The sequence below is a fragment of the Pogonomyrmex barbatus genome, unplaced genomic scaffold, assembly GCF_055798465.1.
Source record: "Pogonomyrmex barbatus isolate J1 unplaced genomic scaffold, ASM5579846v1 scaffold18, whole genome shotgun sequence".
Classification (NCBI taxonomy): Eukaryota; Metazoa; Arthropoda; class Insecta; order Hymenoptera; family Formicidae; genus Pogonomyrmex; species Pogonomyrmex barbatus.
The window spans coordinates 3,029,405-3,047,611 of NW_028297114.1; the positions used below are offsets into that span (position 1 = coordinate 3,029,405).

General features: G+C 41.6%; 2 protein-coding genes across 2 annotated transcripts in view; one reads left to right on the forward strand and one right to left on the reverse strand.

Moving 5' to 3' along the window:
- Positions 1-18,006, reverse strand: part of Setd3 (SET domain containing 3) — a 19,872-nt gene extending 1,866 nt beyond the window's left edge. Inside the window, exons 1-5 of the mRNA XM_011637315.3 lie at positions 17,237-18,006; positions 16,209-16,700; positions 15,861-15,984; positions 103-217; positions 1-39 (exon numbers count right to left, since the gene is read on the reverse strand). The exon at positions 1-39 is cut by the window's left edge and continues 114 nt beyond it. Coding sequence (XP_011635617.1) covers positions 1-39; positions 103-217; positions 15,861-15,984; positions 16,209-16,700; positions 17,237-17,360 — 894 coding nt within the window. The 5' untranslated portion in view covers positions 17,361-18,006. The remainder of the gene's footprint in view (positions 40-102; positions 218-15,860; positions 15,985-16,208; positions 16,701-17,236) is intronic.
- Positions 6,909-18,021, forward strand: LOC105426195 (uncharacterized). Its single transcript, XM_011637314.3, has 2 exons — positions 6,909-8,180; positions 11,956-18,021. The coding sequence occupies exons 1-2, from the start codon at positions 8,052-8,054 to the stop codon at positions 15,040-15,042; spliced, it is 3,216 nt and encodes a 1,071-aa protein (XP_011635616.2). The 5' UTR covers positions 6,909-8,051; the 3' UTR covers positions 15,043-18,021.
- Positions 18,022-18,207: the final 186 nt, after the last annotated feature.

Sequence of the window (18,207 nt, forward strand, 5' to 3'; positions counted from 1 at the left end):
CTCGCAACGGTCCGACGTCGCATTGAAATCCGTCGTAATCTATGATAATGACAGAAAACAGCATCGCTCGTCCGCTCTGGGCTCATTATCTCCATGACTTACCCTTCCGTTCTCGTGATTGCACATATCCCACATCGGGATTAAAGCGTGTATCATGCGCGAGCCGTCCGGGCTCGGGACCAGGTTCTGCCTCGTCATCACCGTGGAGACCGCCCAGCTGGAAAAATTCATTCAATTGTCATTACGTCTCGTATTTTCCCCCGGTATTCGATATCCCCGGATTTCTTTTATTACGTGAACAATCTAAGCCGCGAATCGCGCTCGATTCCCGAGGTGAAATCCGGCCGACCAAAAGTCACCGTTACGACGCACCGAACGCGTGCGTACCCGCGCGTCGATGCGTGAAGCGCTTTCGCCTTCGGGGAAGATTGAGGAAGAGGGCATTGTTAAACAATGCCGCGGGCAAGCGGCTGCTTTTCGGACAAACTTGACCCAGAATTCCAGGAAATTGACGTACAACAGGATTCATTGCCGCAGCTACCGTCGCACATCCGTCCGCGACGGACGCGGCGGACTTTCTCTCTCTCTCTCTCTCTCTCTCTCTCTCTCTCTCTCTCTCTCTCTCTCTCTCTCTGTCCGGAGAAACGCGCGCTTCTCACCGTCACCACCGTCACGTCCTCCACGTGGGAGATCGCGTGTTACTCTCGTTCAAGAGGAGATTTTCATCGCCTCTGCACATAATAATGCCCGTATACGTACACACCACCGACCATCGACCACCGGTGCCGATTGCGTGATCGAGCTCTTCCTCGTAGAACAAATTAATTCCACTAAACCGTGTCAAGCTAATGATGCTTGAGTAATGATGCTCGTTGTCCGCTGAGAATACGGTCGAACTCCTACTGCTCTTCTTATTAAAGTCTGCATTTTACACAATTTGAAATTCGAACGAAAGCTTATTTTCAAATCTTGAATTCATGTTAAGATTTGTATATGTCATGTATCAAAATATATTGGCAAAAGCGTAAAAATTTTGTAGATTGTTCTACTATTTCTTCTGCGTAAATACGTAATTCTGAATTTGAAAATTATTTAATTTCCAAAGTTTTGTACTGATTCTTATATAGAGAAACCGTATATTGGAATGCCATAGGAATTAAATAGAATATTTAGGACAAATATTTCGTTCTAAAATTATTAATTTAATATAGATAATTGATTATTTTTATATTTTATTTTTTTTATTTAGTGTACCTATAATAACTCAAAATTATTATTCATTTTTGTTTCTTGCAGTTAATTAAAATATTTGTAATCACAAAGATTTCTGTCACCCATTGAGAAAAATATTAATTATAATTTGTTCTTTCAGGAAAACATTAAAAACCATGTTATTTTATTTGTACTTTAACTTTTTTATTAATTTCAGATTTATTTATTTCATTATTTATTTCGAAACGGTATAAGGACAAGAAATATGTTTCTTTTTAATTCTTTTTAAATTTCAACATTTTGCTATTATTATACAGCCAATTCTTAAAAAATGGCAATTCAAATTATATCATTAATTAATTGCATCAATTAATATAAAGTATGAAACTTTATAATAGATTAAATTTCAAGATTGTTGTATATAAATTTAGATAGTAAAAATAAAATCTTTAATTTAGCACGCAATGCAATTTGCACAAATTCTCTATCTCAAATTCTATCGCAAAAATAAAGATTGAACACGCAAGAAATTATTTTGCTGAAATATCTAAAACTTTGATCAGCCACAGAATATGAAAATAATTTTGTTGGACTGTCAGAATTATTAAGTAGGACGCTTAAGCATAACAATAATGTCTAGGCAACCAATTTGAACTACTAAATTACTTTCTACTAAATTACTTTCATATCGGTGTCTGGCCAAAGTTTTAGATATTTTCAACAAAACCAATTTTTCCCGTCTACTAAAGGTCAACGAGATTAATTTGTGAAAAAATTAACGACCCTGTGCGAAATATTTAGATTCGACTGGGAGATAGGCCCAATGTAAGAACAGGTTTGCCGGTGCAATTTCTCTGTGCGATACCGCGAAATGATACTTGGCGAATCACCGTAATCCATCGCACCGCACGCGAAAATCGCGAGCGAATAATCAGTAGACAGAACAGTCGTGTCGTAACGAGACGATAGTCATAAAATTTTAAAAGTAAAAGTACTCTTCACGATAATTGCAGAGAATCAGATATCCTCACCGCGATATGTATTTCAATAGCGTCTGCCTTACGATGAAAGGAATAAAAATTTCACGGTTCGCCGACAGCTGCATTTATACAGCGCACGAGTTTTTATTATTTCGTGTAACTTTTGAGAATCGCGCGAAGCGTATCTTACATGCAACAAGTAACTGAGCACGTGATTACTCGTATATTAAAAGGATAGGATAGCACGCGCGCTCGTGCACCAGCGCGAAAATAAGTTCGAAAAAGAATTTGATGAAATCGCAACCGTTTCGCTTTTGGCACGTAATCCGATGTTGCAACGGCCAGAGGCCAGAGGAAAAGCCTCGTTCGATACAAATATATTTCTCTCCTACGAAATCGTAACAATGCAGAAACGATCGAAACAATAATAGTCGAAACAAGCTTCTGAAAATTTTCTAGCATTGTGAATCGCACCAGGTACCAGGAGAGCCTCCTCTTCCTCCTCGACCTAACGTCCCCGGTCGCTCTAATCGAGATGCAACAATTTCCCCATAGGACCGGATTCGTCATGAAAGTTCAGATCCGTGTGAAAGTGCGCGAAGCCACCGCGGGCTCTTTACGAGGCTCTTTCTTTGGCTCTCTCAGAGATATACGCGAGACGAGGGATATCGTCGAGAGTAGCGAAGCGCGTTCTCTAATGTTCCCGCTCGAGGAAAGGCCCGCTCCGTCGCCGTTTCATCGACCACGCTTCCAACCGCTCCGCGTGTCCGCATTTGCATGCAAGTCTATGTGTGCATGCGTGTGTGCGTGCGTGCGTGCGTGCGTATGTGCACGCCGCATGCTGCGAAAGCGATCACGCGTGCGTATCTTTCGCGGTGCGTTCGCGGTGAACAGCGTTCACTAACGCGACGTCATAACCGTATCATTAACAATAACACACCGCTAAGATCGGTGAATGTGATCCGTATCCGGGCGATACTTCTGACGTTCTTTTACTGCGGGTCTTTTTTGCGGACAGAGAAAACTCAGCAGTCGAAATTTCTGTGTCACGCTTAGAAATTTGTACGTGTAGGTGATGATTGCGTTAAGACGTTATGACGCCTCGAGATATTTAACAGCGTATACATTATGAGATAACGCAATGTGAATGTAATATAATTATGTATAATTAAATTTATTCTTTTTATTACATCATATTTTATACATATTTTATTATTTTATTATTTGTTTTTGTTCAAGTATTTAAAGAAGGTAGATATAAAGCTAAAAATAATTTTGTTGAAAAATAGTTTTATATTAAAATTATTATTATTATATACCATGCTTAAATACGATGATAATACTTTGTCAATGTTTAGGATATTCTAGCAATCAATTTGAATTATTTTGATGACCCGTCAAAATTACCTTCAGATCTGTATCTGGCCAAAGTTTTAGATTTCAACAAAATTACTCTTTCCATGTAGATTTTTTTGTAATAAAAATGCTATTTATCTCGCTATAGAAATGACATAATTGTTAATTTAGTTGCCGATGGGTTGATATCAGAGCAAGTAGGGCAATACGTCAGGCGATCATTGCCGCATTGATTAACATATATTCATGCATATAGAAAAGACTGAAAAGACTAAGGATTGCTCAAGTTTCTCATAATGCAAAAATGACGAGTGCATAAATATATATTTCATCATAATACGCACGGCAAAGTCTTTATAATGACGTGCAATATATAGTTAACCGGGACAGGAACATTGCAGGACAGGATTCCCGCGTTAGAAATTCTCGACACTGCCGACACAGCATTTTACTGTAATCATTAATCACTGTGCGTTCAATACGTAACATACAATCTCCGCAGTGGCACTTGAAAAAAAGAACCCATTGGTATATAAACTAGATCACTGGAAAATGGTTATATTTAACTGAAAAGCAAAAACGCGTTATATCTATCTAAAAGTTAACATTTTCTACGATCTTTCGTTCAGATAAAGAAGGCGGAGACTTTAAAAGAGGCGGAGAAATTGAAGGTGAAATAAAATGAGGAATATTTTAATGAAGGAGGAAGATATTCATTGGCGTGTTACATTTTCATACATCGACACGTTAGATTGGAAAGTATCGCCGCTGCTCGCGCGCTAATATCATCCTTGTGAGTTACGAGAACACGGGGATTTCATTGGACTCACGGCTAAACTAAGGCGATCGCTATTTATTATTTTCAGCGCATTTGAAACGTGTCCGAGGCCGTTCGTTCGTTCGTTCGTTCGCTTATTCGGTCGGTCGGTTGGATCGGTCGATCCCTTCGCCATAGCGCTCGCTTATCGCGTAGAAAGTGTGCATGGAGAAGATCTCACGATCTCCGATTCATCGCGCGACCTTCCCACGTGCCTTCTCTCGAGTGTGCATCCATCCCCGGTATGTGCTATTAGTGAAATAGCCCATATATCAAGCCATCTATAACCGCGACTTATTTCCAAATATCGTCCGCCTGCGTTCAAAGTGACGATCTCCCACGTTCCTTGACTTCTTCGCTCTAGAACTTAACCCTTGAACATTTTCGGCTTCACAGGAGGACAATAGAACTTAGTACGGCATACCCGATCCAACTTTGCTTGTGATTTTTCATAAAAATTAACATGTTTTTTCAACAAATTTTTCTGCAAAAGGCCAAAAATGTTAAGGATCTTCAAATCTTAAGGAGTATCATTCTTGGAAAGAAAAGAAAAGATGTTTAAAGGTTCATTTTCTAGCTGGGCAAATTTTAAAATTTGACCGGATACAGATTTGAAAATAATTTTCCTTCAAAATTATTTTCAGTTCTATATTTGATCAAATTTTCAGATTTGCTAGCAAAATTGTTCTGTCCACATATTTTACTACTTTGGAAAGAACAAATGGCATATTCGAAAAGATATTTGGAAGGATGAATTCTTTAGCTGGGCAAATCTAAAAAATTTAATCAAATACAAATTTGAAAATAATTTCCCTTCAAAATTATTATATACAACATTTGCAAATTGGTTGCTAGAACAAAAATTGTTGCAATACTATTATTATTATGTTTAATCGTCCTACAAAATAATCTTGATCTAACAAAATTATTTTCAGATCTATACATCAGGCCAAATTTTTCAGATTTGCCAGCAAAATTGTTGTTCTCTACGTATATATCAACACGTTTACGTTTCGGGACCCGAGAGATTCCAAAAGAGAAACGCAAATGAAATGAAATGTCGAATTCTATCGAGGATTCTATCACGTGTTATAGATCATCCGAGACGAGCTTAAGACAATGCAGCCGGCTTCGATGTCTATCTGCGCCGCGATGAATTGCGAAAGAGCCGCCTCGTCATTATCCTTGTCCTCGTCATTGTCGTTATGTCGTTATTGCTTTACTGTAGGTTCATTAGCGAAAGAGCCACCTCTCATCCGCCATGGAAACTCTCGTTAATTTTGCTCGGTCGCGTTACGTATTAATCGCGAGCTACTCACTGTGGATATAACCAGCCATCATAATGCGATAATTGATACAAACTTTCCGCGAGAAATAACGGATTCACACGCGAGCTCTTTCGAGAGACAAGAGATTTCATCTCTCGCGCGACCAACTGAAATTCTTCCCGCGTAACAGTAACCCGAGAGCTATGAGAAAGAAGCTCGTTTCTCGCTTTGAGATGACTCGCCGTTTCAAATGAAAATTCTTGTGAAAGTACAAGAGAGCAAGAAAAGTACAGTGGACTGAACAAAAGAATTAAATAAATTAACGAAAGATAAATATAAACGTCGTCAATTTAGACGTTGCACCGCTCGCCGATGTTAAGGCCCTCATGCCGCTCGCCAGAACGTAGAATAATACCGTAATTTTCAGGAAATCATTATAAATTACGTTCCAAATTTCTTAACGTTAAACGTATCATTTTAAAGAGAGGAGAAAGGAGGAGAAATCACGGGGCTATTATAAGTATCGTCTACGTAAATTACGCGTAAAACGATAGTTTGCATAGCCTATTGTTGCAAACGATCGACACACTTTTCCAGTTTATGCTCGCATTCGCCGATCATGACACGTAATGTCGTAATGTCTATTAAATCGGCGATTGACGCGATTCCCCTCGCCTCTCGCCCCGCCGTTCCGGCGATACTTCGATCCTATATTTAATATCACGTGAAATATCGTAGAGATTCGAGAATTCAAAAAAAAAAAAAAAAATCGGATACATGAATATTATCGCGCAAAATTAATACCCGCACTTCGCGTAGTTTATTGTCGTGTGTCTAACGCGCGGAGAAATGCGCGAGGAGAGCCCGCGTGAGATCCCGCGAGTTTTATCGCAATTGAAGGTTCGCGGTGACAAATATACGCACGTGGCGTTAACAAGATTTTTTTTTTAGCCTCGGCTATCTAACAACTTCCTCCTTCTCTCCCATCTCACCACGCTCGCCATGTGAGCTCCGCCGCGGATTTCCAAGCCGATCCGTGATAAACGTACCGATAATTGAGATATTAACAAGTGAATTAACAGCCTCTATCGAGCCTCGATCATTATATCACGAGCCATTTACATTTCTTTTACACCGCCGATAGCGGTTATTTCACCGTACGCGAGACACATATTCCCGAGTCGTAATTTTCACGAGACCACAGCCTTCTCTTCCTCCCATCGCGGCGTTACCGATGGGAACACGAGCGTTCCATATCGAGCTTCCGTATCAAGTTTGCATATCGAGTTCGCATATCTCCCGGAAAAAAAAAAAAAAAAAAAAAAAAAAAAAAAAAAAAAGTAATCCTCGCGACTCGTAACGCTCGTAATATTCCATTTTAATATCAGGCTTCTTTGACACTCAATTGAATATTCACCGTGTAACGTGAACGCGGGGCTTTCTCCGACGTCACGTTTTTCCTTTTTCGCGACGCTCGGCGTGAAATAACACGCTTCCTAATTCGGAATAGCGCCTCTTCGGACGTTCGAATCGTCCGGCTTGCGTGTGACGATTACCGGAATTCATCAACTCCGGCTCCTCTCGGGGAGCAGCAGCATCCCGTCGAGAGCGGGCGGGCGGGCGGGCGGGCGGGCGGGCAGCGGTAGGTAGTAGAAGAGACCCGCGGAGGAAGACTCTTTTACTCCTCTCGAGTTTCACCGGCTTACTTAGGAGCGCGCGCGGAGAAAAGCGACGTCAGTTCGCAGGGGCGATTTGCCGAGAACGCAGACGGAGCGTTGAGTTTCGCGCGAAAGTTTCGCATCGCACGGAGCGGAGAGACACGGGCTGAGAATCTGGCTTCTCTCTCGCGGGAATCGAAGATGGAGAAACGGTCCATCGAACGCGACGTCCTCCGCCCGACCGAGAGGGAACTCCTCTGATGGAATTTTAGATCCCTGATTAAAAAAAAAAAAAAAACTGACAAAGTGAGGGAGAGTACGAAGGGCAGGTTGCGAGCGAAAGGAGTACTTCCCGAGTTTGGAGTTTGTTGTCAAAGTCGAACAACAATCGCTGATAAGCAAAAGTGCTACACGATGGAGTAGAAATTTTTTTTTTCTTTTGTTTTATTTAGTGGCCTCCTGCAAAATCGTACGTGGTACGAAAAGAGTGAACTCTAGAATTGTTCTATCGACTGTGATTTAAATCTCGATTTATCTCGATTCCGACGGTTTTGGAGATCGAGTGCACGTTCGTCTGCATGATTCTTGAGGGGATTTTAAGTTTGTGCAATCGGAAGAACGCGATCTTTGTGATTCTGTGCGCCGCGACAATTTATGTGCATCTCATCGGAAGCGGCGACGCGGTGAAGTGTCGTATCGGCGAAGGAGGAGCGCGGTGTCGCGAGGACGAGGCATTGAGGTTCCTGATCAGCCTGTAACTATGCGGAAGGTGTTCCCCGTGCTCGCGCTAATCGCATTCGCGTGTGACATCTCGCGCGACATTCTGGTCCACGGCGATCCCGCGAGGAAACCGGAAGCTGCGGGACGGAGCGATGAGTACGAGTATCAGGTAATCGTAAAAAGTTTGAGATTATTCTCGCCCCAACGAGCGTTCCGCCGTTGAAAATAATCTTAATTTATTTCGCGCTTACAGCGAGCTTTAATACAATTACAAATATTAAATATAAATAAATATAATAAAAGTAATTCAAAAGATAAATATAAAAATACTTGAATTTCACATCGTAAATTATTTTAACCATCGCAGAAGAATAATAATTTAATGTAATTTTAATTTAATTTTAATACAAACTAGCGAACAAGAATGCTTTCGAATAAACAAAATATCACAGTGCACAGGAATTTCTATGAAACATAAGAATCCCTCCAATCGATCAAAGATACAAATGAAAAAAATCGGAAATCGAAAAATTAATTTAAACTTTAAGATTGAGTTTAAAATCGAAAATAAGTTAAATTTATCATAATTTTGCACGTGCGACGTGTGTAAAACGAGTGTTTTTAAAGAATTTTATTTTTCAACTTAAATCAAGATTAATTTTAAAATCGACGAAAACAAATTTTGCACGCGCGATATTGTAGAACAAGTTTTTTTTTTATTAGGAATTACCTTAATAGGAAATGATGTTAACATTCGATTCTGAATATCTCATCGATTTTAGCGTGAAGGAATTTGTTCGGAGTAAGCGTTTTAGACGCAAAACAAGGTGAATGTCCGTATTATATCGCGGCAGAGCCGAAAGTTGTATCTTTGACGCTTTTAACCGGTTGTGATTTTTCGCAAAAACTGGTAGATTGTGAAATTTTGTGACATTTCTACGCGAGAACATTCGTCACGTTTCGCGGTGCCTCTGAATGATTCTATGTCGGGCGGGAATATGTATGCACGTATGTCGATTGCAAAACAATCGTGACGTTCGCGGGTGACAGGTTCAACCATAAGTTCCGCCGTAATTGCGCTCATTAGGCGTCGTTAAACTTGAATGATTCAACTTAGGTACAGGATGTTAAAAATCTTTCTCATTCGCGCGTCAGATATAAAAATTTCGCTAGACACCTTTTTGTGATACCTGTGATTACAGTTTTTACAAAAATCTCAAAATTTTTTACAAAATTTGATTTGTTAATATCTTTATATTTTACAGCTTTTATTGGCTAACTTAATAGTTAAAAAAACCTTTAGATAAATTATTTTATGTTACGATTTATAGTTTTAGTTATCTCAAAACTTCTATTCTTTCTCTCCTGATATAATTATTATCAACGAGAATTGACGAATTTAACGCTGACTTTTTCACGTTCTGTATCACGTATCTTTTACTTCAAACATTAAAATCTTGGCAAATAAGATCCACTGAAGCGTAAATCACTAGTTTCCCCGTGAACACACGGAAAGTATCGATATCTCAACATCGAAATGGACCTCATTCTTCTACCGTTTATAACGACTTTCAGGGAAAGTCCGCGATTTCCGAGTAGGCTTGTATCTCCCCTATCTGCTTGTATCTCCCTTATCCGCCGTTGTATTTTGCGGAATCGAGATCGCTTTCTGGCGGAGCGGAGTTTTCCATCCGGGATTTTTCATCGATGCGCCTGGCTGCGAGATCGATGCGCTGCGACGAGAAAACTCGCGCGTAAACCATGAGAGAAAGAGAAAGCTGGCATCGCGCGCGGAAAGTTCGAGACTTTACGAGCATTTTGTCGCGTATTTCGCCGGATCTCCGGAGCCCGAAGGCGCGAGGAACGAAATCCAGCGCGAAGTCCGGCCTTCGCCAGAAAAAGAAGGAGAGAGGCGGAAAATGCTCGTGTCCGATGGTAAAAACCGTTTGCCTAAAGCAAAAAGGACTGGAGAAAACATACAATTACAAATTTAATCGTTGTTTACTATGGAAAATAAAAGGATAGATTCGCCCGAGATTGAAACTTAGCGCCCAAGAAAGTCGACGACAAATCCGAGGAGTTCTCGATCGTTGACTCGAGCAAACGGAATACGACGACGAGTCACGGAAATTAAAATTATTCTCCCGTGATTTCCGTTTACTCGCGGGAGAGCAATTGCGAATAATTTCCCACGTGGTTCGCGAGATTGGACCGTGGAAAATGGGAACGCGCGCGCGTCTTTTTTTTGCGGCGAGAAAGCGAAGTGAAAATCATCCGCGAAAGCACGGAATTTTGTATTAATGAAGTTACGAAATGCTTTAATATAACGCTAATGAGCCGATTGAGCTAACGCTCGCTTATGAAACCCCACAATGGCTCGCTTATGTTCGATCCGTCGAGCATCGTCTAATGCACGAATACTTTAACAGCGTAATGATACATTTCGTTAATGAAGGCGCCGTTGAGCTTAATTTATTTTGCGCCTATAGCGAGTAAATAAATCTCTAATACAATTACAAATATTAAATATAATAAAAATAATTTAAAATAATTAAAAGATAAATATAAAAACTTGAATGTTTTGAATTCGCACGTAAATTATTTTAATCATCCATAAGCGAACGATAATTTAATATAATTTTAAATAAAAAAATAAATAAAATTAATAATATGTTGTTCTGCAGCAGCAAACTGAAAGAATTAGTAGGCCAAATTCGAACGAATAAGATGTACAACGAGACAAATTAGTCAAGTCTTTAATTTTAATTTAATTTTTATAATCCGAGTTACTTCGCGACAAAATTCAACGGTGAATTAATTTGGGTAAAGGAGGATTGTTTCTGCGAAACGAGAACGGAAAAGCATCTTCGAGCGAAGAATCACACGCGGCTCTCTATTTCGCACATTCTCACGCGCGCGCGTCCGGCTTGCGAAAGTAAAAGCGAGAAATCGCCGAATCTCCGCTTTCAGCATGAAGAAGATCCCGACGAATAATCGAGAGATATGTGCGCAAGACTCATGTGCTCGCGACGCGTGCTTCCGCGGTGTGCTGTTAGCTCGCGAAACACGACTTTTTCTATGAAAATGGTAACACCGAGAATTTTCTAAAACTCGAACGAACGAATGTCCTTTCAATCTAGAAACTTTCGTAAATGGGGTTACGTACATCGGGGACGCGAGTGAATCACGAAAGTCGCGACTCTTCCTCCAATCCTGAGCAAACTCTAAATTTCTAAATTTCAGTGCAAATTGTTGAACACTGCAATTTTATTTAAAAAAAAAAAAAAAAAAACTATATAATCTTTCCGGTGGAATATTCAACTTGCAATTTATATAAACGTTTCGTGATGGTATTTGTAAAGCGTTACAAACATCTCAATACTTTCTACCGTTATGGTCGTTGGCCTTTACCGTTGTTCACCGTTGATGGTATGCCTCGTTTAACAACGATTTCCCGCGTGACTTATGACGAATCGCAATTTGCCCAAGTTTAATTTTATCCTTGCGCGCGATTTCGATAAGTGGCAAATAGTCGCAGCTAATTTGCTCTCGTAAGATTCGTGAAATAACGATATTTATTCCTCAAACACGGTCATTAAATATTATTGAACGGAAACTTGTTTCAATGTAGGAAACAATTATTCGCTGTGGAACACTTGAAATTATTTAAAATAAAAAATTAAGATTAATAATCTTACGAAACGAGTAGTATCGTATATCCGATTTATCGATTACATTATATGATACCCTGTATTATAAAAGCACGAGAGAGATTTCAATGTTAAAATATCTCTTCGTTCACGTTTGACGTCGCGCAGACACAAGGGGCTGATCATTAACAATTTACGTATGAGAATTTTATTTATACTATTATTTGTGTCAGAGAAACTTACGAAAAAAAATTTCGAGTTAGTTAAGAAATTTACTTAGGAAATTTTTTTCAGGCGGAGCCGCGTGGGCAGTTCGACGATGCGGAAGCGCCGCAAAGTTCCGCGGAGGATCGCGAACGATCGAGCGAGCCTCCTGTAGGCAAATGGAGAAATAATGGCGAGGCTCTCGAGCCGAAGTGGCGCGACGGCGACTCCGTCCCTCTGCTACCGTTCTCTCATTACCGGTCTTACGCGAGGGACGAGGTCGAGGATGTCGAGCAGGAGAGTTTCCCGGAGACGAGTCGTCGACCGTTCAAGTACCATTACTCGATCGATCAACCGAATCGTCCTCGGGAGAATCCGAGTAGACGAGTTCCTGGGCTTCTGGACGACTACGAGCACGAAGCCTCGTACCGGAGTCGGGACTACGAGATTCCTGACGAAGATTATCCGCGCAAGAGACGCCGTCCGTTGAAGAATTCGCAGAGTCCAACATTTTACGAGGAGGCGATCGACGGTGCGGCGAGCAACAACGAGAAACGCGGTCGTAATATCGCCGACGGCTCGTTGAACGACCGGGAGGCCACCTGGAGGTATCGCGAGGCCTTCCAGGCGCGTCCCAACGAGTACGAGCAGGAATTCAGCGACGAGGAGTACCTGAGGCCTCGCCCGAGGAAGAGGCGACCGCCGCAGAATTACGAGTTCGCCCTGGCGAACGAGGCGGCCTCGAACGACGGGGACGAGGATTCCCCTCGACTTCCACAGCTGAGGAACGACGAGAACCATCCGGCGACGACGGAATCGTCCGACAGAGAGCGGGAAAATGCGCTCGAGCTGAAGTCGCTTCTGAAGATGCAACAGGAGGAGGGCTCGAGTCTGTCGGAGATTCTGCAGCGCAGGAACCTGACCCTGAGCGATCTCCTGAAGGGGAAGAGCGACGTGATCAACGCCCTGAAATCGAGGATCGCCGACGAGTCCGACGAGTACATCGAGGAAATGTCCAGGGTGATGTCCGACTCGCTGATGAAGCTCGCCGCGACGGTGACGCCACCCTGGAGATCCACGCAGCCATCGGCGACGCCGGAAAGTACCACGGCAAGAGTCACAATTTCGAATACGATCCCGAGTAACTCGGTACCTCGAATGACGATCGCCACGGAGGAAGCCTCGAGGAGTCTCGTGGAAGCTTCCACGAGCAATACGAGTCGCGTTAGAGAAAAATCAGCGGAAGATGACGCCGAGGTGACGCAATCCGCACACGATTCCTCGTGGTTGAGAGCGCCGACCACTCCTCCGATCATCTCGACGGTGATTACCACATCGACGTCGTCGCCGATCGCGATAAACTCCGCCGAGTATTTCCTGAACGACGACGGTAACGCGGGATCGACGAGCGACCGTGCGATGAGGCTCGAGAGCCTCGACGAGGACGAGATTATGGAATTTTCGGACTTCATGGATTTCAAGAAGGGCCAGAGCCCGCCGAGCGAGAGGCTCATCCCGCAACAGGCGTCTCGCGACACCCAGTCCACTTTGAGCATCGAGCAGATTCTCAATCCCACGGAGCGGATCGAGAAGGCGGAGGATCGTGAGAACGTTCGGGATGACGACATCGACAGCAACAATAATGATAGAAAATCGAATCGAGATAACGGGCGATCGGTTTCCATCGAGCCCTCCGCGGAGGATTACAATTACACTTTCGTCGAGGAGTATCAGAACGACGCTCAAAATCCCAAAGACGATGGAAAACAAAGCGGGATAAAGGACGACTCGAACTATCCCAAGACTGTTGCTGTTGCGGAGCAGATCGAGACGAGGCAAACAGCGACTCCGACTGATAATAGAAGGACGCTACACGACGAGAATCACTCGACGGAGTATCATCAGGTGGATCGATCGTTGGGAGAAAGAACTCGCGATCGCGCGTTGGAGAACCATCGAGGTACGAGGCGCTACGAGGAGGTCGTCTCCGAGATCGAGCCGGAGGCGCGAGCGGAGATCTTCGAGTTATTCGCGTCCGGCTCGGCTGGCAAGCGACTGGAACGTCTTCTCAAGTCGAGGAACATGAGCGTGGAGGAACTGATAGCTCTGCGTCAAAGGGGCTCCAGCAAGGTCCACTTGACGGAGGTGTCGCAACTCAGGATGTCCAAGCCGAGGAACCATCAAACCCTCGAAACCTCCAACACGAACAACGGAGAGATCGTCACAGCATTCTCCTCAACGGACAGGTCCAGGGAATATTTCAACACGGATACGAAGATCGCAGGGAAAGAAGGTGCGAGGCAGGAGACGGAGGAGGCGATGAATCGATTCAAAGAGATCATGAGCTACTTGCAGGATCCACTCTTTGGCAAAGACGCGGAGAACATGTCGATGTCGAAATTGTTGGATCTCGTCGAGCAGGACAGAGACACGCCGCGGGAAACGAAAAGTCCAGAAAACGACACGCGAAATATCAATGAACAGAATACTGACCAGCTGGAGAATCCTCGTCAAACGATGCAGATCGTCGATTTACTGACGACGTTTGATTCCTTGCCTTTCGCGAAGGACGTACAGAGGCAGTTCGAAAGTGAAGTCGACAACAACGAGGGCGAGTCGAAAGTGAAGCTTCCGACGGACGATGATAAGACGAGCGTAGTGGTTATCGACGAGGCGGAGAAGACTCTTCGATCGAACAACTCCAGTGAGTTCCACGCCGGATACGTCGAGGAGATCGTGAAGGAGGAACCAAATACCGTCGACATAAAAACGGTCTACGGCGAGACGATGAGCGGGATGAACAGCGGGGAGGAGAGGAAGACCCTGTCGAAAGTGAAGCCGAGCATAATAGCGAGCGGCGCGATACTGGGCGTGACGATCGTCGTGTTCCTGGCGATCTTCGTCGTATGCCGAATTCGGCAGAAGCAGAAGTACACGTACAGAAACACGTTTTCCCGCGCGGTGTTCCAAGGCCCGATGTTGGCGGCAAGGAAGCTGTCGAATTCCAGCAGCCTGAGCGCCGTGATGGTGAACGTCGTCGCCACGTCGACGACCAAGAGGCCCGAAAGAGCGGAGACGCAAGAGGCTGCGGAAGATTTTGACGGCAAGAGCGACATGGATAACGATTCGTTAGACGCTAACGACAGTTGGGAGACGATACCCGATTACGCGAAATAATTCGTCGGCACTATTGCACGATTAGTCTATTAGTTTGGTGTAGAAGATTCGTATATCAGCCTTATTTATTAAGTAAAACACGCGACATAAACAGAACGGAATTATGCTAACTTTTAATTTAATTATTTTTAATTTAATTATTAATTTCATAGCAATGTTTGCTGTAAAATTATTACAAAATTATTACAAAATTCTAATATCGCTTTTCCATTTAAAAATTTTCTTGATCTTACTTTCGAAATGTTTGTTATTTGAAACAGATAATTAGAGGGGACATGTGCAAAACTTTTGCGCCAATCTAATAGAAAACTGCCAGTATTTTCGCATACTTATCAAGGATGAATTATATTCCTGAAGGCTGATTGAATGTCCTTAGCGAGAGTTACATCGATCGTTAAGTTTACTTGTCGCATTATTCAGAAGGAAATAAACCAGTTCCATAGGTGTATATATTCTAAATTAGTATAGTGTATATTTTCTAAATTAAGATTAACCGATATACAAACCGATATACAAACGAAAAAAATTGCGATTAAAATATGCCGTTAAGTTATTCTTTAATAGAATTTTTTATCTCATTTATTTTTATATCACCGCAACATGTAATCGGGCGTCCGCTACTTCATCATAAGATTGCTTAACTATTTTGCTGAATTCCACGCATAGAATGTAAGACGTATTTATTTATAGGTTTATATATATGTTGTAAGAGTTAAATTTTATACATAAAATTGTAAATTTTATTTGAATTTTTTGATCGATTTGTGATTACCTATTAACCTTGTTTAAAATTAATCATAATTTCTTTAAGTACTCACCAATATCTTTCGTAAGTAAAAACGTCTTTAAGGATCGCAGAGACGGCGTTGTTGGTATTTTGAAATACTTTGTTGAAGTAGGAATATTGTCTCGCGATGTTCCGACATTGCTTCAATGCAGCCTCTGCACAAAAATAGAATAAATCTAAGAATAAGAAATTAAAAACTATACAATATAGACCAAAGACTGCAAGAAATTATTTAAACACAAATAATTTGAGATAAAAATATTCTATATTTTATATTTCTGTCAAAAATAAACGATACATGGATGGATACTCCATGTCAGTTATAACTAATGTATATCTGGAATAAAATAAGATTTGTAAAAATGAATTTTTTATGTACCTAATGTGGGACTGCCTTTTAGCTCGATCATGTCATTGGTCTTCATGTATAAAACTGTGTTGTAACTATTTGGAAGCATATCTAGGTAAGGCTTCCATTTGGAGTTCTCCTTATGCCTTTCTATGAGAAGCGCTATGGCCAACGCTACTTGCGGCATATGCTGCACCAGCGGGTCATTTTGCAGAACAGTCAACTCTGGCGCTGCGGTGTATGTGTTGAATATAAGTGTCCTAGGTATCTCCAGGATCAATTGGCTCTCAGCAAAATCGGTCTCTGCCCTCAGTCCCAGATCATACCCTGAAAATTCAGCGATGCTCAAGTTATCCACGTGTGCCCCATTCTCTATCAGCCAATCCATGAATTGTCCAATCCCTTGGGATCGCTGAGACGATTCCGTCTTCATCTCTTCCAGTCGTTTAACCTTCAGCAGAACTTCTGATATATCCAAGTAGTTGTTCCATGATTGCGTCACATATGCTGGATTGCTGCTCACTGTAAACATATCATGACATGTAAAAATAATTTCCTGAATATCATTACAATAGATTCCAACAGTTGGATGCAATGTAAAAATAAAATGTAACACTGTAAAATACTTGTAAAAAGATATAAAAAGAATTATTCTTCTTTTCTCATTAAAAGAATCCTCTAAAATCCTTATTTGTTACTAGAGTTCATTTCTACCAATATAAATTGATTTTAATCTCAATTTAATTTATTCTTTATCTTTTTCTAAATTATAAAAAAAAAATAAAAAATATAAATCAAGTAGTTATAAACCAAGATTAACTGTAAATTTGACTTACTTTTATCTTCCTTTTTAATTTTACTTTGAATTAAAAAACAATACAAACTGAATTAAACCGAGATTAAAATTAATAAACATGAACATAATCAGAGCAACGCCAAATCTTTCTCGAGAAGAATACAAGAGTCCTCCCTCCGACACGTCGAGAGAGAGAGAGAGAGAGAGAGAGAGAGAGAGAGAGAGAGAGAGAGAGAGAGAGTCGACGTGTAAGAATACTCACGATGAAAAAGTTTTTCGCACAGGACATTGAGCTCGTTCCTCTTCGCCGCGGATATATGCCTCTGTTGCGGTGATGGACCCGGTTGTTTACCCCTGGACGATACGTGAGACTTCTTTCTGCCCATTTTTGTCTACTATCTCACGGCGCTCTCGTGGCTCTCCCTCGCATTCAGATGCATTATAAAGCGAAACGCGCGGCGCCCAGCGAGAACAAACGGTTTTCGCCGCAACGAAAATAGCACGTACGGGACGCCAGCGGTGCGTCGCGATCTCGGATGTCGAAATCTACGCGCGACATAACCTCGAAAAAGCGCGATCCCCGCGTGCCGCGACTCCCGTCAGCTCCCGCCGCGTCGCGGTCTATTGATTTTCCAATCTCTCCGCCGGGAGGTCACCTACTTTCACGGCTACCGGAGAGCCGGCCGAATTGCCCTCGATCATGTTCACCGTGTTCCGTCCGGGACAATTCCAGGATCGGACGATACGAATCTCGATATCTATACTGTGAATACTTTATTATGACGACAGATATTTTATCTATGCGTATACGAAAGATTAATTCCGTTACATAATTTATGAACACGGTTCATACACGCGCGTTTCGCCACTTTGGTGTTTATTCTGCGAAGATTAGATTTATGCTATGAATATATCGATTTATTATAGAGTAATATGCTTGTGTTGAATTTTTTCTTTGTATAAACTTCTTTGTGTGATTCACGTTTTGTATATTAATTATATAAATTGTGTATTGCTATTTAAATAAATATAAATATGTATGGCCTATGTTCAGCATTACCATGTTGTGCATTATAATGTATACTATTGTATGTGTGGTGCATGTGTGTAAATTTATTTTCAATTGTAAATTATATTTATATATATTATATATATATATATATAGATATATATATATACACATATATATACATATATATATATTGTATACAATATATATTTAAAAGGAAAACA

Excerpts from the sequence above, each read along its gene's own strand:
- LOC105426195 (XM_011637314.3), top strand. The coding sequence starts at position 8,052 with ATGCGGAAGGTGTTCCCCGTGCTCGCGCTAATCGCATTCGCGTGTGAC. Across the intron at positions 8,181-11,955 it reads GCGATGAGTACGAGTATCAG|GCGGAGCCGCGTGGGCAGTT; the intron begins GTAATCGTAAAA and ends AATTTTTTTCAG.